The sequence below is a fragment of the Rhagoletis pomonella genome, unplaced genomic scaffold (assembly GCF_013731165.1).
Source record: "Rhagoletis pomonella isolate Grant_MI unplaced genomic scaffold, Rhpom_1.0 Rhpom_scaffold_00390, whole genome shotgun sequence".
NCBI lineage: Eukaryota > Metazoa > Arthropoda > Insecta > Diptera > Tephritidae > Rhagoletis > Rhagoletis pomonella.
Window position 1 is genome coordinate 61,298 of NW_023458944.1, and position 27,688 is coordinate 88,985.

At 40.1% G+C, this 27,688-nt stretch overlaps 2 protein-coding genes across 2 annotated transcripts in view; one reads left to right on the forward strand and one right to left on the reverse strand.

The window, feature by feature from the left end:
- LOC118750782 (formylglycine-generating enzyme-like) overlaps nucleotides 1-9,213 on the forward strand; it is a 60,390-nt gene extending 51,177 nt beyond the window's left edge. Inside the window, exons 2-3 of the mRNA XM_036485515.1 lie at nucleotides 8,599-8,770; nucleotides 8,823-9,213. Of these exons, the coding sequence (XP_036341408.1) occupies nucleotides 8,599-8,770; nucleotides 8,823-9,132 (482 nt within the window). The 3' untranslated portion in view covers nucleotides 9,133-9,213. The remainder of the gene's footprint in view (nucleotides 1-8,598; nucleotides 8,771-8,822) is intronic.
- Nucleotides 8,626-27,627, reverse strand: LOC118750783 (leukocyte receptor cluster member 1-like). Its single transcript, XM_036485516.1, is given in 5 exon segments — nucleotides 8,626-9,385; nucleotides 9,387-9,557; nucleotides 9,559-10,044; nucleotides 27,359-27,458; nucleotides 27,519-27,627. Coding segments are annotated over 5 exon segments (1,002 nt in total). The 5' UTR covers nucleotides 27,587-27,627; the 3' UTR covers nucleotides 8,626-9,208.
- Between the last annotated feature and the right edge of the window lie 61 nt (nucleotides 27,628-27,688).

Genomic DNA, 27,688 nt, shown 5'->3' on the forward strand with positions numbered 1-27,688 from the left:
TAGAACACAGGGTTGTAAATTTATTTAGCAAATCCAAAACTTAAGCTCTTACAAGACCGACTGAATGACTATTACAAACGACAGACTGAATGACTATTACAAATTACTGACTGAGTAAAAATAACAAATGATTGGACATACTTAACACAATAAAAATCATACTAATTTATCACACAGTTAAAGAAAATACATGAAAAGGCACGATTTTTTTTTTATTAACAAAAATGTAAATATTTCAGGAACGGCGACACTTTTACCTGACAATTTTTTGTTTATCAGGGAGCGATATACGGAAAACTATGAAATTGTGAAATCGTGACGTCTCAGCATTCTTGATTTTTCGGTCCAAAAAGTACTTTTTTACAGAATTGAAATCGGTTCAGCTGTTTGGTCAGGCATCGCCGTCATACGGAAAACATTTCATTTTTATATATATAGATTAATAGATGTATGTACATACATACATAAAATGTGGAGTTACATCAAAAAGATGTTTTTATTATTGTACTCTTTTTTACTCACTTTTTAGAAAGAGGTGCGTATGTTGTCTCGAATCCGATTTGCTATGGAGGGATAAGCTTTGGTGATTTATTTTGGAACGAATTTCGTCATCCCTTGTCAAGTTTGGTTTGCAGACAAACCGGTTCGGCGTTGTGCCATCTTCAGTGTCATTTTTCGTTCTGAAGATGGCACAACGCCGAAACCGGTTTGTCTGCAAACCAAACTTGACAAGGGATGACGGAAATTCGTTCCAAAATAAATCATCTTACCACCCTGTCGGAAAAATCAACCAACACCAATACACAAATAAGCTTTGTTCTTCGCCTCCTCCTGACGGCTTTCAAAATCGAATTCATTTGCGTTCAAATCTTCCACCCTGTAGTAAATGCAAATATTGTGCAGTGCTCAAACAATGTTTATAATTTCACTGGCTTTGAGCAGTGAGTAATGCAGTTCAAGATGAATTTTTTTATGATTATTCACTATGGGACTCGTTCTCCTCTTCAAGCACTCCATTCCACCTCCACTCAAATTAAGAACTAACGAAATTTTATTTTTAAATTGCAATGATGTTAGATCCCAATAAACACCAAAAAAATATTTCTCCAACCTTGGAGAAATTCATAGTTCTCAAGTTGATATCCAACATCATTCTCTAACTCATCTCTAACCGACGCGCAGATACGTAAAAAGTGATACAGAAACGAATTTTTAATTATCAAGTGAAAAACGAAAGCTGTATAAAGAGGAAAATTACAACAAAAAGTAAAAAATCTTCAAAGTATCCTCAAATAATCTTGAAAGAAAATAAAAGGCGAAGTGAAACAAGTGGCAAAATTACTGTCGGACTGTAAACTGTGAAGTGAATTATTGTAATTCGATATTGATTAACTGCATAATACAAAAGGAGTAATAAAATGAAAAATTAATATTTAAATTCATCTATGTATGTACATATGTCGTTTCTATCAAAAAGGTATAAGGTATTTTACTATTTCCATGATATGTTTGAGAAAAAACTGAACGCACCGTATGGAATAATACATCTGACTGGTACAAATCTCACAATACGAACAAAACTAACTTACTTCAGAACAAAGACCTTTCAAAACCAAAATCCATCTATGTACCTTTCAGATCCTACCACACATAACATTGAACTAATTATTGAATTTTTAAGAATTGCACAACTGAATTTCTTAATATGAATAATAAAAAAAAAAATAATGATAATAATAATAATAATAATAATAATAAAAAAAATATCAACTAGGAAGTTAGCTTAAGGCCTTTGTAGCCATAGCTCTAAGTTCTTAACTTGTAATTTTAATTATAAGTTATAGCTGTTAATAAATAAATAAATAAATATTTTACTATTTCAATTTCAGTATTTCAATGATATTTTGGGACCAATTGGAGAATGACATTGGAGTTCAAGTTGAGACCTATTTAGCATTTTCTCAACTTGAGAAACAGTCTTTTTTTCATACAAAGAAAAATGCCCTTTTTATCGAGAACGCTATGATCGTGAACTTGAGGTACCTTAGTTCTCAACTTAGCCTCAAGTTGAGCTCAACCCTAAATGTTTGTTGGGATATATTTAGGGCGGTATTATCACTTGCGAAGCGAATGATTTTGGCGAAGCGAACGGTTTGCCGAAGCGAATTAAGGGACAGAGAAGGCATTAAAAGTGATCTCGATGGAAAGAACTTCCACAAGCTGGTAAAAAAGAACACTCTTAATGCATATTTAAGTTGCGTCCGCCAATCCATTCGCTTCGTCAAACCGTTCGCTTCGCCAAATTCATTCGCTTCGCAAGTGATAATACCGCCCTTAGTTATTTTAAAATATTTACAAAATTTAACTTCATAAGCTGCTATAGTTTGGTGGCAAATATTTCTTTTGTTTTGTTTCGATTTCACACATTCCTATACAACCAGCTGGTTTCGAAGATGTTTTCGCTCTTCTTTCGATTGGATCGTAACTCCAGAATACCAAATTACGATTGTTGCGGAGCGGAATGAGGGAACGTAATCGAAATGCAGAATAGGGCTGATTGTGTTTATTAAAGCAAATGCTACAAAGAAAATTCTAAAAAATGAACGACAATTTTTAGCCATATGAAACTTTATTATACTTGAATTGAACGAGCTTCAAAATTGCATACGGCTCATTCCACGGTGACGGGTGAGACATTTCAACTTACATTTTTTAAATCCTTATGAAATTAGTGAAGCAAAAAAGGAATTTTTTACACCTAATTCCTCACAAAAATAAGTTCATCCCCCGCCTTTCCATGTAAACTGAAATTCCCTACAAAAAATGGTCCATTCTCCGATTCCCACGCAAACTGCAATTCCCCGCAAATCGGGGAATTCCCCACGAGTTGGCTCCCTGATCTGAACATACACAACGTTGTTGCGTTGTTCACACACACTATCAACAACAACATCGCTGCAGCGCCACGATGCAGCGAACAAAGGTGGCGCCGTCATTGGTACCGCTACTTTGGTTTTGCCGATTTTGACAGTTGTGGTAACTTGTAAATAAACCTTTGTTTACAAATCAGCGAAAGAGAAATTTTAATTATAAGTGAAAAATCAGTTTAAATTGTGTTAATTTTCAATTTGCGAGTGATTTTTGCGTTGAGGACTGCGTAAAAATTAATACAACGAAGTGCTGTGTGTTAAATTGCGACAGCCGTCAAGATGCAAGAAGCGTAGATGCAAGTGTAGCGCTGGGACGCATCGCTGCATTTTGTGTACATAGGGCACGGCAAAGCCGTTGCCGAAATGTTTCTCTATTATTATATTACCAGCATTTCCTCACAATGATTTTGTTTCTGCTCCACGCAGCCTCCATTAGCAAGTTAACTAATCAATCCCGCAGATGCTGCTGCAGTATTCTGCAGCGGCCTTAATTGCAAAGCAAAGGAGTGCACTAAAATGTTCACTGTTCTCTAATAGATTAGGTTAAAAATGCTATATTTTCACATTTAGCAAAATTAAAACACGTTTTTCGCTGTAAAGTGAACTGCTTTGGCAATTTCAACTCGCTCTTCTTTTCACTCCATTCTTTGTTTACTTGTGGCACACAAATGTCAACGCCCAGGACGGCGCTATCTTGTATTCTATCATTCTTGCTGCAGCGCTGTAGGCAGTGTTGCCAGGTGAATTAAGTGAGAAATCGTCAGTTTGGTTCTCAAAAATTGTCATTTGCATGTAAAAACCGTCAACATATAAAAAATTTAAATAAACAGAACCAGGAAGCACTTTTGGGTTTTTTCTGATTGATATACGTAAAAAATAAAAAGTTAAACGTCTTTACGAATTTTTAAAATTTACATACTTTTAACAAAAATATTTTTAATTGCAATAAAATCGCATTTTCTTCTTCATTTTTAGATCATTAATGCCCGGCAGCACCAATCAATTTTAAATTTATCAGCTTGTTAAAATTTAAAATGACCCTTTTGTTCGGAAAATTAAACATTTTAAATTTTAACAGTCTGATAAATTTAAAATTGATTAGTGAAACTTTGGATAAGTCATGTAACATTTGTTTTTGTCACAAAGTTTTTATCTAGTATATATTTCTAGAAAAATCACACGAATGGGTTTCATTATTTTTGTTGTTTGAAGAAGAACATTGCCGTTGGTGTAAATTTTTTTGAATGACTAAATATACGAGCGTTTTTTTTTTACTGGTTTGATTTCTTGAGTGATTTTATATGAATTTTTCGATTTTCTTGAGAACTGTATACTTAGCTTTATTAAGGTACAATTGTCAATGCTATATTTAATTTTTGAAACTTTTATGTATATCGCTGTTTGGTTAAAACTCAAACCAAGGTCAACCATTTCCTTTTAAAAAGTCCCGTGTGAACAAACTTCCCTCAAGAGTTGAGTTTTCTTGCAAAGCAGCATCTTCTGGCTCGACAGCTGAGGTAAAGAGAACATCAAATATTTGCAAACTGCAACTTTACCATGTGCATTAAAAACTGTTCATACTTACAAGTTTCGCTAAATAACTTATTCATAATTTCCTTCGCTCAATGAAATATGTATCAGTACACAACGCAAAAACCACGAATTTCACCCGAAAACCTACACAAAAATGATGAAACAAAGAAGAAAACTACTTACCCAATAAACACCAAAAAAATATTTCTCCAACCTTGGAGAAATTCAAAGTTCTCAAGTTGATATCCAACATCATTCTCCAACTCATCTCTAACCGACGCGCAGATACGTAAAAAGTGATAGAGAAACGAATATTTAATTATCAAGTGAAAAACTAAAGCTATATAAAGAGGAAAATTACCAACAAAAAGTAAATAATCTTCAAAACATCCTCAAATAATCTTGAAAGAAAATAAAACGCCAAGTGAATCAAGTGGCAAAATTACTGTCGGACTGTGTACTGTGAAGTGAATTATTGTAATACGATTTTGCTGAACTACATAATACAAAAGGAGTAATAAAATTAAAAATTAATATTTAAATTCATCTATGTATGTCGTTTCAATCAAAAAGGTATAAGGTATTTTACTATTTCAATTTCAGTATTTCAATGATATGTTTGAGACCAATTGGAGAATTAAATTGGACTTCAAGTTGAGAACTAGCATTTTCTCACCTTGAGAAACAGTCCTTTTTTCATATAAAGAAAAATGCCCTTTTTGTTGAGAACGCTATGATCCTCCACTTGAGATACTGTTGAGAAACAACGTTGGAGATTTGAGAAATACCTTAGTTCTCAACTTAACCTCAAGTTGAGCTCAAACCTAAATGTTTATTGGGTATCGACAACTACTGTTAGTGCTACCAGATGATATAATTTGGATACACAATTGTGTATTATCAGAAATGGTAGTGTTTACACTGCAATTTTTAGTTGTCTGTGTAACTATCTTCAAAGTTGAGAACCAACCAAACTTGCACATAAAGAAAAATCGCCAATGGGGCAAAAAAATCGTCAAATCGTCATGGCCGTAAAAGATCTTCAAAATGACGACCAAATCGGCAACCTGGCAACACTGGCTGTATCTATCGGATGTTCCATTAATTCGTTTCCGTCCGTTTTTGTTTCATATCGAGCAAGCATTGCTACGTTCGTGCGAATGTAGGCAGCGGAAGATCTGCAAAACAAAAATATTGCTTTTGGCTCTGTACACACATCCATATATATGTAAATCTTACATAGTTTATTTTGACGTTTTTTCTCTAATGAGACAAATATGGTTCTATATGTATTACATATATGTAATACTCCTATATTGGCAGTAAGAGCTAGTACCATGATAAAAACATTACAAGGTAAATTCATTCTCTCGATTCGTCGGCCATGATTTTTTTCTGACGTTTGCCAACATTTTAAAATCATATAAAATTGAAAATAAAAAAATTAAATTGTTCACAATTGTTGTTTGAGATTGAAAATGAGAATGTGTGTGTGAGTTTGAGTTTTGATTTTAAAATTATATTGTTGGCAAACGTCAGACTGCCCCTCAATGGTTTTACCTTGTTATGTTTTTATCATGGCTAGTACCGTCCGAAAACACTACAGTACAGATATATCAATAAACACGTACGAAAGAAAAGGAACACATACGTTTATAAATAAACATGTACACAACACATATACAAAAACGGCACTCAAGTACACAATTCATTGACAAAAACGGTACTAGACTGTCTCGCTTTGATTTCGGAATGCTTACACATTGTGAAGTTAGCTTACTGCCAATATAGAAGTATTACATATATGATGTATTAAAAAATCTACATATATGCGCAAATCTAAAAAACAGGTAACCTTTGTGTTTAGCTTTATTTTCACTGTTGTAAACTAAATCCAGCTGATTGCTTTTGGATACAATTCATTGACATATACTTGAAGCCTCAAAAAAAATGTGGAGCAATTTGCTGCATAACTTTTGAATTATGGGTGTTTAAATTAAAAAAGAAATTATGAAAACAAGTGAATTTTTTATGTAATTTTTAAGAGGCGCACAATTAATTATGTCATATCTTTTGAAGCACACCATATTCCGATTTGAAATTAAATGGGCATTTAGCACTTATGTGTACACTTCATATGTAGTAGGTAATGAAAATGTGCCTTAAAAAATGACGAAATGGTAAGTAACCCAAAGTCATTTCACAATTTTCAAAATTTTTGGTTTATCGCGTATAGGTTTTGAAGCATTTAATTCTAAGAACTTCTTAAGTATGTGTTGTATTCTACAAACAATAACGAATAATTTGATACCTTAGCAAGAGGTGTGCTTTCAGAAAAAACAACTTTTAAAGATAAAATATTCTGCGATCTTGAGCGTAATTTTTATACCAAAAACTCCTTAATTGAAGGCACATTTGGAAAATACGTCGATATAAATCTTTCTATAACTGCTAGTTCTTATAAAATTACATATACCTGTACAATGCTTCAAAAAAATTGTCTCTAGAAGTGTGTAAAAACCCTGATTTACTATATTTAATGATGCTCCTTCTTTTAGTCAGAATATTTCGAGTGGTATCAAACAAATTTTTTTCGACAAATGTTCTGATAGTTGCTCTTACTTAATTGGAGCCTTCCAAAATCAATGGCGTCCTCAGTTTTACACTATTGGCTCCAGTTTTCGAGATAGCGGTACTTGAAACTTTGCTTAAATTTTAATTATTTTATAAAAAAGTCCCTGAGTTTTGAAGATATTTTACTAAAATTTTGCACATAACCGGTTTTTAATATTACCTTAACTATTCCATACAATCATCGAAATCGGTTGACTAAAGCATCTAGCTCACTTACAACTGATTGATCAGAGACGTTGTTTTGCGTTATAACTCCTCCAATTAAACAGGTTAAAATTTAGTATGGGTTCAATTTAACATATAGCACGCATACAATTTATTATTCAGATATGAAGTTCGAGTTATAGTGCAAAAACACATATCTGAGTAATCAGTTGCATTGGAGCTATATGTTGATGTGAACCTATTTCGATAATTTTAAGAAATAATTAAGGTAATATTAAAAAACTGTTATTTACCAAATTTTAGTAAAATAACTTCAAGACTGAGGGAGTTATTTATAAAATAGTTAAAATTTAATCATATTTTCAAGTACCGTTATCTCGAAAACCGGAGCCAATCTGGTAATTAAGTGAGTTCAACTTTCAAAATCTTTGCTCAAAGTTTACAACTTGAACAGCGTAATTTGCACCCCGCTTATTCTTTTGTTTTATATTTCATGTTTATTCCTCGGCTAACTTTTGAAGCACTTGACGAAAATGAATTACACTTATATTAATCGATTTATTAAGATATTACGAGTAAAATGATATATAAAACATAGGTGTGCTCACAAATTTAAAAATTAAATTTTTTTTTTTTTGAAAGTGTACCTATTTTTTAGATTTGTCCATATATATATTTATGGATAAACGTATAGAGACAATTCATATATCAAATTAAAGTGATCGATCTGAAACTTTGAACAAACATTTCAGATTTAAGAATCATTTGATATAAAAGTATGTACATATTAGCGCGGAAAGGTTTTTCAAGCTTTACATTGAGAAATTATGATAAAAAGTAAAACTGTAAAAGTAAAAGTAAACAACAATAATTTTGAACAATTTCATTTCTTTATTTCCAATTTTGTATAATTTTAAATTGCTGGAAAACTTAAAAAAATCCTGATGGAGGAACTGAGGGAACGGAAAATTATTTTAAACTCTCGATAAATGTGCGTTTCAGAGAATCTGATTATGTATTTCAGTTTTCTCTTGCGCGTTAGAGAAAGGCGAGAACTCTCGCCAGACTCAAAAATTATGATTAGTGCCACAAGAGATTATTTTGCGAGATTTAGCCAATTGGGTATTTGAACCTCAGCCTGGTGTAATTAATCAAAACCACTTGAAGGATCGATCAATTTCCTATCCACAAAATAAGCACTGTACGATAGTTAATATGTTGTCCGAAGAAGAAAATTAAGAACCAACAAAATTGCCAGATATATGCAAAATAAGCTTTTTCAAGCATTTGGCTTAGATTGACACCTCTGCTTATATTTTCTTATTTTTCAATTAAGATTTTTTGGATCATCCTGTTGTTCATGTGTCCTGGAATGATGCGGTAGCTTATTGCAACTGGGCAGGAAAACGGTTGCCCACAGAAGCAGAGTGGGAGGTTGCATGTCGAGGGGGAAAGAAACGCAAACTCTTTCCTTGGGGAAATAAATTATCACCACGCGGCAAACATTGGTATGTCAAAAATTGTACTATTATTTGATTTCCACGGGAATTTATGATATAGGTTGAATATTTGGCAAGGCGAATTCCCAGATGATAACACTGCGGCCGATGGCTATGGCATAACCTGTCCTGTCAGCGAATTCCGTCAAAACGACTATGATATTTATAACATTGTGGGAAATGTTTGGGAATGGACACAAGACAGCTGGCAAAAAGATGAGGTTGGTCCGAATGCTCAGCGTGTAAAGAAAGGTGGTTCCTACTTATGTCATGAATCCTATTGCTTTCGATATCGGTGTGCTGCTCGTTCCCAAAACACTGCAGATAGTTCATCCGGAAACTTGGGCTTCCGTTGCGCAAAGAATGCTTAAATATCAACTTTGGTCTACACCGGAATGAATATGTATTATATGCACAAATAAAATAACTTTGCAAGGTATATACAAATTAAATAATATTTTGTTTTGCTATTTCGGGGTTGAATTGGCTATTGTACTTTTGTACAATTCGTGTAGCGGGAGCTTCTTTTGTATTCAATTCTTGCGTACTATTCTTTGGTGTTAGAAGTGCTTCTTGACGTGCCCGTTCAGTAGCCTCTCGCTGTAGTCGTTCCTTTCGAAGTTTTTTCTATTTTTTCGCGCTTAAGCCGTTGCCGTTCCTCCGAATCACTTTCACTTTCTGTGCTAAGGCACCGCTTATCCTTTTTAGCTTCGTCTTTTTTATGTTTGTGTTTACGTTTCTTATGCTTCTTTTCTTTGCGAAACTTCCGTTTTTCCTCTTTTTGATAATTTTTTTTTTATTTTCTTCCCACTTAGGAGAGGGTACGTTGATGGTTCATTTTTTTCTAACGAAAATTTGGATATAGTAGGCCTTTCAGTCTTCAACTGGTCGCTGGGTAATAATGCATTAATAAGTGTCAGAGGGTCTTGAGATTCTTTGTTTTTTAAATCCTTTTCGAGGGTATTGACTTCGCCGACTTTTTCTCTTTGTGGTGCCACCTCGTACCAGCTTCGCAATTTTAACGACTCATTTGTGTCTTGTCCTAAATATGTTAGGTAGCCAATTTGCTTTTCATATTTCTCTCGCTCTTCCTTTTTTTCTTCTTCTAATGCTTTATTTGTAGTTTTAATATGTGATCTATAATCAGCGAATAAATTTACGTGTTGCGGATCAGCGCTGATATCATCTTTAGTAGATAATCCCAAGCTTTCTTGAATGTTACTATTGCGACGCTCTGGCAAACCAGACTTCTTCCTTAGAAAGTTTATTCGCGCTTCACTTTCCTAAAAACAATTAAAAATATTCCATTTAAGTCATGTATAAATTTAAGTAATGTATAATTAAAAAAATGGCTCGATTATTATGGATGGCATTGCGTCGCTGCTAGAGGCAATTGAGAATACTCGAATGCTGCTGGAAAGCGTTAATTAACCCAAAAAAAACTAGCAACTCTCTCTCGTTCTAACTCTCTACTTTTCTTTGGCCCTCCTGCTAATTTCTGCTAGTAATATTTTTACTCTAAGAACTAGCAGCTGTCAAAATGAATAAACAAAAAATCGCGCCAAATATTTTCAATTTGCAAATACACCGATCAGCTTTTTAATTGCTGTTGTTGTTGTAGCGGCTACAACAATTCCCCCAGATCGGTTAATAGCTGTCGATGTCGTCAAGTTCCACTAACGGCAGCCCTAAGAAGAGTGCAGCCTCTATAGGGTCGGTCCGCAGGAACAAAGGCGTTAGGGTTGTTGGGTCTTCCGGGCATACGAAGAGATGCTTCGAGTCATGAGGTGTCTCTCCGCATGCCGGACACTCATTCGGCACATCCGCGTTTAGTCTGCTCACGTATGAGTTTAACCTGCTGCAATAGCCAGAGCGAAGTTGGGCTATTGTGGTTTTTGTCTCCCGAGGCAGATGAAGCTCCGTCTCGTCTATGTCCGGTGGTTGTGCGCCTAGAACGGCATTCACAGGTAAATCGATACTGACTCCCAGTGAATGCCGTTCAGGGCCTGTCGATATGCTGACGGGTCCAGAGGTTGTTTAATGAACCTCTGGACTTCGTCCGTCAGTTCGTTGAGATGCCTCCTGACGTGCCTGGGCGAGGGCTCTTCTTCAAGCAGCTGCCCATTCGGGGGACCACGTCTATGACTCCCGACAAGGAACTGCTTGCTTGTTATGCTCCTTGACGGAGCAATTCCGCCTCGTCGTGTAAGTGGTGTTCAAGCGACATCAAAAGGCATACAGTCGCTGTCCGTAGTGCGGTGTTCTGAGTTGTCTGCATCCATTGCGTCCTAATAGTCCCCGGCGACCACACTGGTGCTGCGTAATTTAAAACCGGCCAGCCTATTGCCTTGTATGTTGCCAGCAACGTTTCCTTATCTTTGCCCCAAGTACTTCCGGCTAGCGACTTGAGGACCTTGTTGCGGCTCTGTACTTTGTTGACAATAGCGGTTGCGTGCGCAGAGAAGGAGAGCAGACGGTCGAAGGTTACTCCGAGTATTTTGGGGTTATTCACCGTCGGAATTGGTGTATCATCGACGGGAATTCCCAGCGGTAGCCTGACCTCCTTTGTCCAGGTGGTGAACAAGGTCGCAGAGGATTTCGTAGGGGAGAGGGTTAGGCTCCTTGCACTGAAGAAGCGAGAAAGCTTGCAGGGACACCCGTTTACTTTCGAACACAAGTCATCAATTCCATTCCCAGTCGCCATGATCGAGCAATCGTCGGCGCAGGAGACAATCGAGACTCCCTCTTGGGTTTGAGGGAGCGTTTATCTGGAGACCGTATCACGCTATTCACATCAATCGTTTGGAGAGTGCAAAAAATATTCCTACGCTTTGCTCTGCACACTACATTTTTCTGAACCGCTTCCACCTTACGAGTCGCGTTGCCAATTGATTAGTTTATTAACATTAAACAATAGACGCTCACTACTGTCCGTGTCATTTCTTCTTGACATTGTCTTGGGTAAAGTCGACTGCTCGTCCCTTCTTGGGTTGATAGATTTCACCGTGCCGAGTAGAAACCTTCGTCGCTTTGATACTTTTCGTATTGGTTTAAATAAAACAGTTTACAATGCAAATGCCCCCCATTGTCAGGGCTTTGACTGAGTACAACTGTTTCTCAAAATTTTTGGATCTTAACTTGTCGGAATCAAAATCAATTATCTATACTAAATTGAAAAAACTATTTATTGTGCAAAAATTTAGATTAGCCATTAATGTATTTACTCTTAGTTCATTTAACGCTTCAAATTGTACCAAAAATTTAACTACATAGCTTGTAATTTTTCATGTCTGTACCACTTACAACTTTAGACATTAAATAAATAAATGAAATAAACAGTAGCGGGGAAAGCAACCCCCCCTTGGAACCACCTGTTTAATTTTTCTAAGTTTGCTCGATTTGTCTCTAAACATTACCGACGAATGTCGACCTCAGATAATTCGCCGACCATCTTTTGAGCCTCTGTGGGAGAGAGGAAGCCTCTATATCTTCTAGTAGCGTGGAACACCTTTGACAGGTCCAACGCTACTACATAGTATAGTTCTCTCACAGGGACGGTTACGGTTAAGGCCACGAGTTATCTGAATGTTTATGGCGTTAAGTGCTGTTGTTGTACTGTGCATTTTACGGAAACCATGCTGATGCTGCGCTGGGGTCAGGTGGTTTGTGAAATACGGAGCAGCAAGGTCTCTAGTGTCTTCGCTACCGGGGAAAGGAGTGTTATCGATCGATAAGATTCTTCTTTGTTGGGTGGTTTCCCCGGGTTGAGCGGTGGGACCACTCTCCCCACCTTCCAGATGTCTGGGATGATGAGAGGGGCCATAGACATATTGAGGACCTCCGTAAGGTACGCTACTCCCGTGGGACCCAAATTTTCCAGCATCAGCATGCATATTCTGTCGGGACCCATGGCCACCTGAACTTCACCGCACAGGTTGTTGGCAGGTTGTGCAGCCCTGGTCACTCGACGCTTGGCTTTGTCCATCGGAGGATGCAGTATGAACTGCCGGCTAAAATAGCTTGCGCATCGCTCCGGGTCCGACGAAGCATGGCCGCCGAAAGAAATTTCGACCCTGTCGTCGTCCTTCGTTGGATTGGACAGTGACCTCACGGTCGATCAAAGCTTACTCACACCAGAGGTGAAGTTAAGGGTCTTCAGATGCTCTTCCCACTTCCTCCGCTTATGTACGTTCACTTGTTGCCGAATCTCCGCGTTGAGATCCCTGATATGAGGATTTCCGGGATCGGCCAGTAGAAGGCCGTCACGCTCATCGGCTAGAACAGCCGCTTCAGTAGGGAAATTTGGACGTGGCTCCGTTATGCATCCGAAGCGAGCTGCAGCAGCAGTGACAACCCTGAGAAACTTACGTTCACCAAGGTGGACGTCGGTTGGTGTGGGGAGCGCACCGAAGGTGCTCTCAGTAAATTCCGCGTAGCCTTTCTAATCAGCTTTAGAAAAGTTGATATAGGTCAGGTATTTCGCGGAGGCAAATTCGGTTGGTTTATCTATCAAGATGACTATGGGCAGATGGTCTGATGCCAAAGTCAGCATAGCTCGCCATGATACGCTGTTTATCAGACCAGCGCTGACTATTGTTGTCTGGTGAGCTGCAGCACCTGCCCATAATCCTGGTGGGTGCGCCGTCGTTCATTGAGCAGAATGTCGAATGTCGAATCGTCTATCTGCTCAGCTAAGTCTGCTCCCCTACGATCGTTTGACAGGCTTGAATGCCAAAGATCGTGATGCGTATTGAAGTCACCTACTACCATACGGTTTTCACCTCTGAGGAGCGCACCTATGTCAGGGGGTATCCTGTCGAGCAGCAAGGACAGGGGGTTTTTATAAATTAAATATTTCGAGCTCAAAATCGCCTGACCGGATAGCAATGCCCTGAAATTCTAGGGTGGTATCCCTGCGGCCGATGTCTGCTTCAATAAGACGATACTGCACCCTGTGGGGCGTGATGAACGCTAAGCCACTACCATTATCTCGCTCGCGATCTCGACGGTGCAACTTCGTCTCTTGGACCGCAGCTATCAATATACCATGCCTTCCCATGAAGACGGTTATCTCCTCGATCTTACTCTGAAGTCTGTTACAGTTTAATTGAAGGAGCTTCATGTGGTTCGGGAGACGTGTAGTTATGCGGAGTGTGAGGGATGTGTGTGGCCTTACCGCCATTGGCTGTGTGCGCTGCTGTGGAGGTTGCCGCCCTGTGGTGGTAGTGGGAGGCGTAGCAGTTGGGGTTTGCGATCGGGCAGCGCGACATGGGCCCTCGAAGTTCCTCGTCCAATCTCGCGTGGTGCGCAGACCTGAACATGCCCTAAAGTGGCACCAGCCAAGGCAGGTGTTGCACTGGACTGATGTCACAATACGGAATATCCTGGTCTGACAAACCGTGCACATTGTAGGAGGAACTAGAAGTTGTTGGCGGCGGCGTGTGGGTTGTGGTGCGGTTGTGGTATGGCCTATTGTGTTGTTATGTTGTGGTGCTGTGGTGTCTGTGTTGAGCTGCTCAGGTGGACTGGGGTCAGCCGTGAAGGCTGCTCTGTTTGAGCAGCAGGGGGCCACAAAATATGTGGTCCATTGCCGATATCTCCGTAGTAGAAATGGGCACGGGCCTAATTTTTCAGGCACGAGTGCAAAATCAACTTTCAAAAACACGCACGAGCCCGCACGTTGAGAATTTTAGTGGAGCCCGGCCCGACTCGGCCCGGCACGACGGGACACCTCCCAGCCCGGAAATAAAGGGCCAACTTTTATTGTGTGTATACATATGTACATATTTTTAATTTTGTGTTAATGTATGTATATTTACTTAAGCGAATCAATTTTTTCCATCAAAGATTTTTATAAAATATTTTCTGAGAAGTAGAAAAAGTGGAAGGTATTTTGGGTAACAAAACTACTAAGTATCTTATTTTTTCTATCGGTTTCCAAATATTTTTTTTTTTTGCTTTTCTCTTATCAAAAGAGTTTTATATGTACTATTTTTTTTTTTGCATAAAAACAATCGCTTTTCTAAATTTGTAGTATTAGCAACGGGCTTTTTCGTGCCTATTCGTGCTTTTATGAAATTTTACTGAACGCCCATGCACGCACGAGTTCGTGCTGACAGCAAATATTCCGGCCCGTACCCGCGGGCTTACGCAGGGGCCCGCCGGGCCCCTGCCAAAAGCCTGGCCCGTGCCCATCTCTAGTCGGAATTAGCTCATTGTTTTCTGCTTTTCGCATAAAACGCCTGACCGACAATATCATTCTAAGATATTTGATCTTATCAAAGAAGGTAAGGCCATTCGTGATTTTTTTTGGGAATGTCTTGGCACAGAGCCGCGTCAACTAAAGTAAAGATTGGTCCTGCAAAATTTGAGGGATACATAACCTCATTGTCTGAAAACTTCTGAACATTGGCCCTTATTATGAGTTGCATTCGATTTTCGATCTTCGCTGGTTATCGAAGATCGTAAGTGAAATTCGTATTATGAGCTATGCAACCGTGTCGAAATTTTCGTTGAGTATTGAATTTTCTGTCGAACAGAATTTTGCTTTCGATGGTTTAGCGAAGTGTTGGAAAATTGTGAAAAATGTATGATTTTGCATTTGTTTTCTTACTTTTTGGCGGGTAGACTAATTATAAAAAAGTTTTATCAATTTCATGCAGTTTTAACGTCGTGAATACAAACACAAGCTTGAAATGCTGCTTTTACTTGTGAAGACTATTAATCAAATAAGAGACTTACTCATCGATAGGGGATCTACTATACGCTTGCTCTGGATACCTAGTCACATAGGGATCTACGGCAACGAAGCGGCTGATGGCGCACCGAAATCCGTTCCTACTCTACCGGTAACAAAAGATGGAACTTGCGAGAAGAAAGACATGTGTGCAGCAATCAAGCGATACCTCCACGCAAAAGCGAAGAGCGAATGGCTTCAGTATAACCATCACCACTACACACCCATCAACAGAGACCTAAAAAATATACGATACCCTACCGACATCCCAAAATCGCAGATTAAGAACTACTCCCGTTTGCGCCTTGGCCATACCCAGGACACTCACCAACATCTCCTGGCCATTGATCCACCTCCATCCTGTGCACTCTGTGGAGATACGCTCTCTCTAAAACACATATTTCAAGACTGTTATAACCTAGTTGAAATCAGAAGCCAATATCTTAAAAGAACTTCTTAAAACGCCTACGAAAGAAAATATAAATTATATAAACAATTTTATAAAGCATATTCGTGTCCGTATATAGAAATAATTATTTTATTAAAGCTGATCTTCGATTGACAATTTTACTTCTTTAAGTGATACACAAAGAGTTTATTATTTAGAGCTGATAGTCCTGGCAGCTAATGCTCGTTCAATAATATTAACGTATTAATTTATTTATTTTGTTAATAAATAATAATAATAATACTTGTGAAAGAAAATCCCAATACTCAGTTGGCACAATCTCTGAGAACAAATCATAGAGCTGTGGATAGTTTTAAAATATTTTAAATAGATTTGGCTCACGAACGCCTCTTTAGACAGTCGGAAGTTTTTGGTAAATCTATAGTCAAATTTCTTAAATAAATTTTATGTCAAAATATATTGTAAAGGCTATACTTAAACTCACTTAAACATTTACTACTCCTGGCCAGTTCTCTAAACTCTCATCCTCTGACGAGTCGTTGAACCCCAGAACTTCGTTGTACTAATTTTTACCACGTTTTTATAAACTTGCTTTCTTTTTTATTTCATTTTAATTTGCACAAATTTACATAAATATGTATAAGCACACTATTTAGTTTGCTCGATTTGTAAAAAAAGCTTCTCAGCGGTGAAAAATATACTATTGTGAACAACATAAACGAGCGAAGTTCACAATAGCGCTATTCTTACTACGACTTACGAAATGAAAATTCGTTCGATGAGCACTTTCGACCACAGTCGAAGATGGAATGTAACTCATAGTAGGGGCCATTATTTTCGGTCACTTTACTTGTAGCAGCGTCGTTTGCAACCGCAACTAGCGGTTCTTCAATTTCCGTTACCTTGCGGTTATCGGATACAGTTTCGTCTTCAATCGTCTTGCCTTCACTATCACTACAGTTGACTCGTCTGGACGCAAATAGAAAACACAAAAGAGAAAAAATTGCTTTCAAGACTTATCCGATTATCAACTCTTCCCGATATAAATTGGGCTTTAAAGAAGATAAATTTTTTACTATCGTTAGGATTGCATGTGGCGGGATTTGAACACGCGGTCTCGGTGTTTTAAGTCAACACTTCAATCTCTACGTGTAAACATAATAGATTGGCGCTTACAAAATATGTTAGCGCCTGGCCGAGCTTCTCCTCCGATTTGTTGCGTGCGCCTTGATGTTGTGCCTCAAAGGGCGTTTTTATGAGGTGTTTTTCATGGCAGAAATACGCTCGGAGGTTTCTAACCACTTTTTCAGATATTTCTTTTTTTTTTTATTTTGGTATCGATATTTGCGATATCGAGTCTTTTTATTCCGATATTAATGGGTACCCGATATTATTCCAGCGATACTTTAAATGAGTACCATATCGATACTTTCGGTTCGATATCGTGTCCCTACTCACGACGAAAAAGGGAATGTATATAGTAGAGCTGTCAAACTATCGATAGTCAAGTCCATCGATGTTTTACCATAGTCTTAAGGGTAACTATCGATACTATCGATAGTACCGACCCATTTCATATGTTTTTCTAAATCCATTTATTTTTCGTTATCTTAATTTTATAAATTTGTTTATTTTAGCGGCTCACGGTTGCATTTTAATATCGAGAAATATTGCTAGAAATTCATTCGCCGTGTAAACAGTCAAAAAGCGATTTCAGAAATTTTCCCTGCAATTCGCCTTTCGGAAATAAAAAAAAATCTTTCGAGAGACACTTTACATGCAACTGCTTTCTGCAATTTCCCAATTTGACAGTCTTTTGAAATATACTGCATTGCCCGGTATGACACGCTCTTAAGACGGCAATGTAACCTCCATTTCCACGCTTAAAATAAAAAATGGCGCATTTAGAAATAATGCCACGAACCAACTAAACAGATCACCCAGCACGGTAACCGCGTATTTATAATTGCATTAGAGAAAAAATAATAATTGATGATAATGTCATTGACGTCACTGCAAGAAAAAAATACTTTTTTATCGCACACCGTCCTGGGTGATCTTTATTCGTTCGTTCATGAAATAATGCTGCCAATTTTTGTTCTCTTTGAACCAATACGTGCAAATATCTAAAGCGCTAGGAAAGAGAATACGCTATCAATGAGACGATAGTGGCGATAGTACTATAACTATCGATAGTTATTTCATGTTATCAGACTATCGATAGTATCGTCGATAGCTTGACAGCTCTAGTATATAGCTCTGATCCAGTACTCCATGAACTTACAGGATTTTACACGAACTTGCAGGAAGTTGCCGGAAAAATGTTCCCGTACTCCAAAATCCTATAAATGAGAGCGACTTTTGGAGAGTTGTGTAGAGAATGAAGTTGCAATATTTCCCCGAACTTTTTCTTCTGGTAAAATCATGAAAAGTGTCAAGCAATCACTGGTTGACCTTTTTACAGGAAATTTTTTTTTTTTTTTTCCCCGTACTTTTTGTTATTACTCACTTTTTACTCTCACTTCGGAGAGTAATTTGGGAAATCCTTAGCTATTTGTACAACGATTTAGGGGTGGGGGGTGGAGGGAGCGTGGCTCCCAAACCTTCCCTAAACGAAAGAGGATGGACGCCGCTTTAGGAAAAGTCACCCCTCACCCCCTCCGTCCCAATGGGAGCTGTTTGAAAACAGCGAAAATTTGGATTTTTTCCAAAACGATTATAACCCTCACTACTCCTTTCTCTGTTGCCCAAGAAGAGGGGCTGAACACACCTTTTACAGAAAGCACCTTTCTGCGTAGGCGGCCTTCGGCCGCGCTTAGGGATTATAACCCTCACTAAGTAGAATTCTCCTTTCTGTGTTGCCGAAGAAAAGAGGCTGAACAACTTTTGCAGAAAACAACTTTCTGCGTAGGCGGCCTTCGGCCGCGCTTAGGAATTATAACCCTAAGTAGAATTCTCCTTTCTGTTTTGCTAAAGAAGAGAGGCTGAACACCTTTTGCGGAGATATTTCGTGGATATTTTTTTTTTGACAGCTTAGCTCGGAAACTTGCAAAAAATACCATATTTCCAACCGACATTATTAATAAATTAGTGCACAGATATAGTAAATTATATTTTTTTAATAAATCGTGGACTGTTGTCTACAAGTGTGTGTAAAAGGTTTTTGATTCGATTCACGCGTTTGGGCACAGCAACCCAAAATCGTTGTACAAATTCATAAAGAGTGCCCAGTAATTTTGCTGTTTGACAGTTTTACAGGATTTTTCACGAAAAGTATTGGATCAGGGCTTATGTATGTATGAATAAGCATATTTACATTTTTTTGTCTATCTGGATTACTGTATACTGTGGTGTAAACGGCCTTTCAACTAATCGCTTCGGGTGGGGTTTAGTAGCGCTCACAACTATTTCGGGCTATTCCGTCCAAAGTCCGAGACACTCAAGGGTCTACGCATTATTTTAACACTCACTTTTGTAAATTTCGGTGACTAATTTAATTACAAATAGGGTTTGAAATATGCCCTTTTTTGTAAAATCCGGAAATTAGCGTACATTTATCTCTCCTATTCTCCTTAAAGCAGCCACTTCACCAATACATTTTTGTATTCCCCTTCACTTTATACTTTACTCGATTAGTTATAACTGGCTTTATGACTTTAACCCATTTGCGCTCTTTGTACTATGTAAACGACACCAATTCAACCCACGTCTAAAAGTTTATTATTATTATTAGAACGAAATTGCTTTAATAAGTTTGCACATACTGGTATTAATTTCACTTCAGATAGAATAAAAGACAAATAGGTATAACTGGGGACTCCGGATTTGGACCCTTACAAATCGACTTATCACATTAGAAGTGGTCCATATGAAAAGCTGCGAGTTTTTCTTAAATTATTGCACTTTGCCTTAAAATATCCGCTATTATAAAGTGTAAAACGAGTAAATTAATCAAATTACTAACAATGGGTATAAGGATTTGTTATTTGATGGATTTATACAGGTATTTCGTTAGCTGTCGTTGAAAGCCGGTTTTTCTGTTCGAAAAGCTTGAGAACAGCCGTACCGATTTTTCGAACTTTTGGACACCTATTTCCGACTTTCCAAGCATGGTTATAGACTAAAAATAATTTGGATATGTCATCGGTGCGTGGCAGCTCCCATACAAACTGAATTTTTCATACTGCATATGAAGAGGAGTTTGCTGTAGAATAATAGAACTTGGTATGGAGATAGTTTATGAAATCAATCCTATACTCAGTAGAAAAGTGGCGGTTATTGGAAAAGGGGGTGTGGTCCTCCTTTACATAGTGAAACTTGTATAATGCATATTTCTTCCGGGATTTATAGATCATACAAGTGGAACTATCGTACAGAACAGCTCTAGAGGTATTTGTGGAAGGATATGGAATTATTTGTGGAGATTTATGTTAGTAATACTTTACTGTAAGAGAAAAAAGTGAGAAGTAGTAGTTGAAAATAGTCTTGCAATTACGTAAAATGATAAAATGTTCAAAATCTGGCCTCTGTGACATGATGATTCAGAATTTTTGTAAAAACGTCAGGTAGTTTCTGAATTAATTTTCTAGAGCTGTATATATATATTTATTTCTTAAGGAAATTTCGATTATATTTTGTTACTATAACAGGGCGGTAGCAAGTTCTGAAGGTTATTATTAAGTCTTTGACATATATTGTGGAAAAATCATTGGAAGCTCATAGGATCATCTTGGAAATAGAGTAGTCAAATCGCTGTTATCAAAAAATGTTAGGTTTTTATATTCGTAGCAAGAAATGGTGGTGGGTTATGAATCTCCGCATATATGCTTGATATGAGTATATCTAACCGGTGGATTCGACATGTTTTGTTTGTTAGAGGACACATTGTTCGAAAAAGCCACCCATCTGGTTCTATTGCAGCAGATCCAAACCCAAGGCATAACTTACATAACAAAGGCAAGTTGCCAGCAGCAAAACTGAGTTTTGTGTCATGAGGTAATAATATGACAATGTACAGGATGCAAAAAAACGTTATGCTTTGTCAAATAATGTTTTAAAAACTAACACGCATAAGTGCCCGCTGTACTAAAAAACGTACACTCCCAAAAGTTAACTTTTAAACTTTTTTCGTTAATTTTACTTCCTAAGTTTGTTTAAAATGCCTTTTATGGTCACATAAATAAAATTAGATATAATAAGAGTTTAACCGTTTTTGTTTGGACGTAAATGGGTTAATATTAACCAATTAATCACAATTCATTAAATAATAACACCTTCAAAATCAAGCGTGACTTTGGTTGCATATGCAAATTAAATGGCGGAGTTCAGCTGTCAAACTCCAAAATATGCAAAAGAATGAGAGACAAAAGAAGATAGGATATAACCCAGTAAGCATTAAAAATATGCAAAGGTGTTCTCTGCAAAAGGTGTTCAGCTCCCTTTCTTCGCAAAACAGAAAGGAGTATTCTACTGCCTGAGGGTTATAATCCCTAAGTGCGGCCGAAGGCCGCCTACGCCTAAAGGCGTTCTCTGAAAAAGATGTTCAGCCCCCCTTCTTTGGCTACAGAGAAAGAATTCTACTGCCTGAGGGTTATAATCCCTAAGTGCGGCCGAAGCCCGCCTGCGCAGAAAGGTGTTCTCTACAAAAGGTTGTTGTTGTTGTTGTAGCGGCTACAACAACCCCGCCCAGATCGGTTGGTATCTCAGTCGTTGTCGTCAAGTTCCACTAACGGCAACCCTAGGAAGCGTGCAGCTTCTGCGGGGTTTGCCCATAAGGACAAGGTCGTTAGGGATGTCGGGTTTGCCGGGCATGCGAAGAGATGTTTCGAGTCATGTGGGGTCTCTCCGCATGCCGGACATTCATTAGGCACATCCTCATTCAGCCTACTCAGGTAAGAGTTTAACCTGCTGCAGTAGCCGGAGCGAAGTTGTGCAAGTGTGGTGCGCGTCTCCCGAGGCATATGAAGCTCCGTCTCGTCAATGTCCGGGGGTGGTGTGCCTAGAACGGCATTCACAGGTCTAGAGTCTACATAACTCGAGACTGAGTCCCTGTGAATGCCGTTCAAGGCCTGTCTGTAGGCTGTCGGGTCCAGAGGTTGCTTAATGAACCTCTGGACTTCGTCCGTTAGTTCATATAGATGCCTCCTGACGTGCCTAGGCGAGGGCTCCTCTGCAAGCAGCTGTCTGCACGGGTGGCCACTTCTGTGGGTCCCGATCAGGAACTGCTTGCAGAGCATTATATTGTGCTCCTTCACCGGGAGCATTTGCGCCTCGCCGTGCAGGTGGTGTTCAGGCGTCATCAGGAGGCATCCCGTCGCTGTCCTCAGTGCGGTGTTTTGTGCGGTCTGTAGCTTCGTCCACTGCGTCCTACTAGTCCCAGGCGACCACACTGGCGCTGCGTAGTTCAGAACCGGCCGGCCTATTGCCTTGTATGTTGCCAGCAACGTTTCTTTGTCTTTGCCCCAAGTACTGCCGGCTAGCGACTTGAGGACCTTGTTGCGGCTCTGTACTTTATTGACAATAGCGGTTGAGTGCGCAGAGAAGGAGAGCAGGCTGTCGAAAGTTACTCCGAGTATTTTGGGGTTATTCACCGTCGGAATTGGTGTGTCATCGACGTGAATCCCCAGCGGTAGCCTGACCTCCTTCGTCCAGGTTGTGAACAGGGTCGCGGAGGATTTCATAGGGGAGAGGGCTAGACACTTTGCAGTGAAGAAGCGAGAAAGTTCGGAGAGATAGCCGTTTACTTTCGAACACAGGTCATCAATTCCATTCCCAGTCGCCATAATCGAGCAATCGTCGGCATAGGAGACAATCGAGACTCCCTCTGGTGGTTGAGGGAGCTTTGAAATATAAAAGTTAAACAGTAGCGGGGAAAGGACACCACCCTGAGGAACCCCCTGTTTTATTTTTCGCTGCTTACTCGTTTTGTCTCTGAACATTACCGACGAATGTCGACCACTTAGATAATTTGCCGACCACCGTTTGAGCCTCTGTGGGAGAGAGGAGGCCTCTATATCTTCTAGTAGCGTGGAATGGCAAACGGTGTCAAACGCCTTTGACAGGTCCAACGCTACTAGAATCGTTCTCTCACAGGGACGGTTACGGTTAAGGCCACGAGTTATCTGAGTGTTTATGGCGTTAAGTGCTGTTGTTGTGCTGTGCACTTTACGGAAACCATGCTGATGCTTCGCTGGGGTCAGGTGATTTGTGAAGTACGGGAGTAGCAAGGCCTCGAGTGTCTTCGCTACCGGGGAAAGGAGTGTAATCGGACGATACGAATCTCCTTTGTTTGCAGGTTTCCCCGGTTTGAGCAGTGGGACCACTCTCCCCACCTTCCAGATGTCTGGGATGATGAGAGTGGCCATTGACAAATTGAGGACCTCCGTTAGGTACGCTACCCCCGCAGGACCCAAATTTTTCAGCATCAGCATGCATATACCGTCGGGACCCATGGCTTTGGAGGCTTTCGCCTTCCCGATGGCCACCTGAACTTCACCGCAAGTGAAAGCAAGGGGGGCACAATTTGTTGGCAGTTTGTGCAGCCTTCTGGTCACTCGACGCTTGGCTTTGTCCACCGGAGGATGCAGTATGAACTGCCGGCTAAAATAGCTCGCGCATCGCTCCGGGTCCGACGAAGCATGGTCGCCGAAGGAAATTTCGACTCTGTCGTCGTGCTTCGTCGGATTAGACAATGACCTCACGGTTGACCATAGCTTGCTCACACCAGAGGTGAAGTTGCAAGTCTTCAGATGCTCCTCCCACTTCTTCCGCTTATGTACGTTTACAAGTTGCCGAATCTCCGCGTTGAGATCCCTGATACGGGGATCTCCGGGATCGGCCTGACGAAGGCTGTCACGCTCATTTGCTAAAACAGCCGCTTCGGCAGGGAAGTTTGGACGTGGGTCCGATATGCACCCTGCCGGTATGAAGCGGGCTGCAGCAGCAGTGATAGCCCTGCGGAACTTACGTTCACCGAGGTGGACGTCGGTTGGTGTGGGGAGCGACGTGAAGGTGTTTTCAGTAAACTCCGCGTAACCTTTCCAGTCAGCTTTAGAAAAGTTGACATAGGTCCGGTGTTTGGCGGAGGCAAAGTCGGTTGGTTTATCAATCGAGATGACTATGGGTAGATGGTCTGATGCTAGAGTCAGCATAGGTCGCCACGTTATGCTGTTTATCAGACCAGCGCTGACTATTGTGATGTCTGGCGAGCTACTGCAGTTACCCATAATCCTGGTGGGTGCGTCGTCGTTCATTGTGCAGAATGTCGAATCGTCTATCTGCTCAGCCAAGTCTGTTCCCCTACGATCGTTTGACAGGCTTGAGTGCCAAAGATCGTGGTGCGCATTAAAGTCACCTACTACCATACGGTTTTCACCTCTGAGGAGCGCACCTATATCAGGGTGATATCCTGCCGGGCAGCAGGTGACAGGGGGTATGTATATATTAAATATTTCGAGCTCGACATCGCCTGACCGGATAGCGATGCCCTGACATTCTAGGGTGGTATCCCTGCGGTCGATGTCTGCTTCGATAAGACGATACTGCACGGTGTGGTGCGTGATGAACGCTAAGCCACCACCATTATCTCGCTCGCGATCTCGACGGTGCACGTTGTACCCGGCACAATTCAACAAAGTTGAATTGCTGTGCAACTTCGTCTCTTGGACCGCAGCTATTAATATACCATGCCGACACATAAAGGCGGTTATCTCCTCAATCTTGCTCTGTAGCCCGTTACAGTTGAATTGGAGGAGCTTCATGTGGTTCGGGAGACGTGTTGTGATGTGGGGTGTGAGTGAAGTGTAAGTTCTTGCCGCCGTTGGCTGTGTGTGCTGCTGGGGTGATTGCCTCCCTGTGGTGGTATTGGGGGGCGTCGCAATTGATGCCAGCGACCGGGCAGCGCAACACGGGCCCTCGAAGTTCCCCGTCCAATCTCGCGTGGTGCGCAGACCTGAACATGCCCTAAAGTGGCACCAGCCAAGGCAGGTGTTGCACTTGACTGATGTCACATTACGGAATATTCTGGTCTGACATACCGTGCAGATTGTAGGGGGAACCAAGAGTTGTTGGCGGCGGCGTGTGGGTGGTGGTGCGGTTGTGTGTGTTATGTGGTCTGTGGTGGCTGTGGTATGTTGTTGTGTTGTGGCGACTGTGTGTGGTTGCTGTGTGAGTGTGTGGGGCTGCACGGGCGGACTGTGGGTTGCCGTGGAGGCTGCTCTATGTGAGCAACAGGGGGCCACGTACGACGTGGTCCACTGTCTGTGTGTCCGTAGTCCCGAGCAGACCCTGAGGTGACTCCACCCCTCGCAGGCATTACACTTGACTGAGGTGGAGTTGTGGTGTAAACGTCTTCGGCATACACAGCAGGTGTATATTTCTGGCCCAGGGTTTGACTCGATGCCAGCCCTGAGTAGGAGAATGCGTAGTGAATGTTGCCCTATGGACGGACAACTTCTGAGATACTTCGCCGACCTAAACGGGGTTAGATCGCCGAAACAACAGCCCTTGGTCGGGTGAAACCCGAGTCATTCCGGTACGTAGAACCGGCTGTCGTGGGAATGCTCTACAAAAGGTGTTCAGTCCCCCTTCTTTGGCAACACAGAAAGGAGAACTCTACTGCCTGAGGGTTATAATCCCTAAGTGTTGCCGAAGGCCGCCTACGCGGAAGGCATTCTACGCAAAAATACATTTGTTAAAAAGAACATTTTTTTTATAAAAACTTGTTTTTTCTATTTTTAATTAACTTTTTTATTCTTAATTCAAAATCGCCCGATACCTAATTTGGCACCTTTTGCAGAGAACACCTTTGTATATTTTTAATTGCTTATATCCTATCTTCTTTTTTTCTCATTCTTTTGCATATTTTTGGGAGTTTGACAGCTGAACTCCGCCATTTAATTTGCATATGCAACCAAAGTCAGACGCGTGATTTTGACGGTGTTTTTATTTATTGAATTGTGATTAATTGATTTATATTACAAGTCATAAAGCAAGTTATAACTAAACGAGTGAAGTATAAAGCAGTGTACGAAAATAAACTATATTGTACGTTACTATTTCGTTTCGTTTATTACTTTAACAGTTCGGTACAATACGAAACAAAACGGCTGAGTTCACTTTGGCGATAGTACACTACAGTAGTTTAGTAGTTACAGACGAAACAACAAACGAAATGAATCGTGCAGGGAAAATATTTTTATGTATGTACATATATGCAATAAACAAATACAAAACGAATGGCTGCAATGAATAAAAAAAATAAAAATGTTTTTTAATTGAATTGGATATGAAAATTTACAGAAAAAATTATTTTTCACGTAATTGAAACGTTTGCATACATATAAAACGTACCCTATGGTACAATTGTCACAAACGAAAAGCAAACGTTTCTCGTTGGGGAAAATGACAGTGAATCTTACAATTTGTTTCTGACTATTTACAAAACTGTACAAAACCACAAATGATATGATGATCGATGAGCAAATGGGAATTGTTTTGTACAGTTTATCTTCGTACCCTGGTATAAAGTGAAGGGGAATACAAAAATGTATTGGTGAAGTGGATGCTTTAAGGAGAATAGGAGTGATAAATGTACGCTAATTTCGGAATTTTACAAAAAAGGACATATTTCAAACCCAATTTGTAAATAAATTAGTGACCAAAATTTACAAAAGTGAGCGTTAAAATAATGCGTAGACCTATAAGTGTGTGGAATTTTTTTTGGATCGGGCCACCCCTTTGGACGGAATAGCCCGAAATGTTGTTGTTGTTGTAGCGGCTACAACAACCCCGCCCAGGACGGTTGGTGTCTCAGTCGTTGTCGTCAAGTTCCACTAACGGCAACCCTAGGAAGCGTGCAGCTTCTGTGGGGTTTGTCCACAGGGACAAGGCCGTTAGGGTTGTCGGGTTTTCCGGGCATGCGAAGAGGTGTTTCGAGTCATGTGTGGTCTCTCCGCATGTCCGACACTCATTCGGCACATCCTCATTCAACCTACTCAGGTAGGAGTTTGGGAACATCAGGAAGCAGCCCGAAATAGTTGTGAGCGCTACTAAACCCCACCCTTTTTATTATTTATTCAAAATCAGCCGATATCTAATTTGGCATAATTTCTTTTATTAAAAAATCCAAGCCTGTGGGAGGAGCCCAATGGGGGGTACGCCTTTTTAGAAAGCGGGGACTGTCCCCTTTCCAGTGGGGGCGCCGCCCCCGCTCCCTCCGCCGCCCCCGCTCCCTCCGCCGCCCAACCCAAAACCAATGTGAGCGCTACTAAACATTTCCCATCGCTTCGAATGAAGTTGGTCGGCTGCCTGCTTTCGTTCAACTTCTGATTCAACTAATCCCCTTCGAAAGCTGAATCATGTAAATTCCCAATTAGTATTAACTACCTTCACAACTCCCTTCATTGCCCGTAACAGCCCTCAAGTTACCATCCATAATTGCCCCAAAACATACCGCCAATTGCAATTTATCCTTTCTCTTTTGTTCCTCTTCCTTAGCTGCCGCTTCGTCCCGCCGAACACGGGCGATATTGTCCTTCGTTCGTACGTGCCATCTTGAAGAAATAATTTAATTCCTTGAGAAATATAAAAACAAAAATTTTGTACATATTTACCTTTTCTTCGGAAGAATGTTCATTTTCTTCGCCGAAATCGCTACTGCATAGAGGTTTCGGAAAAGCATCGATACATCGCAAATATCGATGTTTTGGTACGATGCATGGAACAGTGCTGCCGCTGTCACTTCAATTGAAGTTTTCACTTCACTTTACCCATGATACAATAA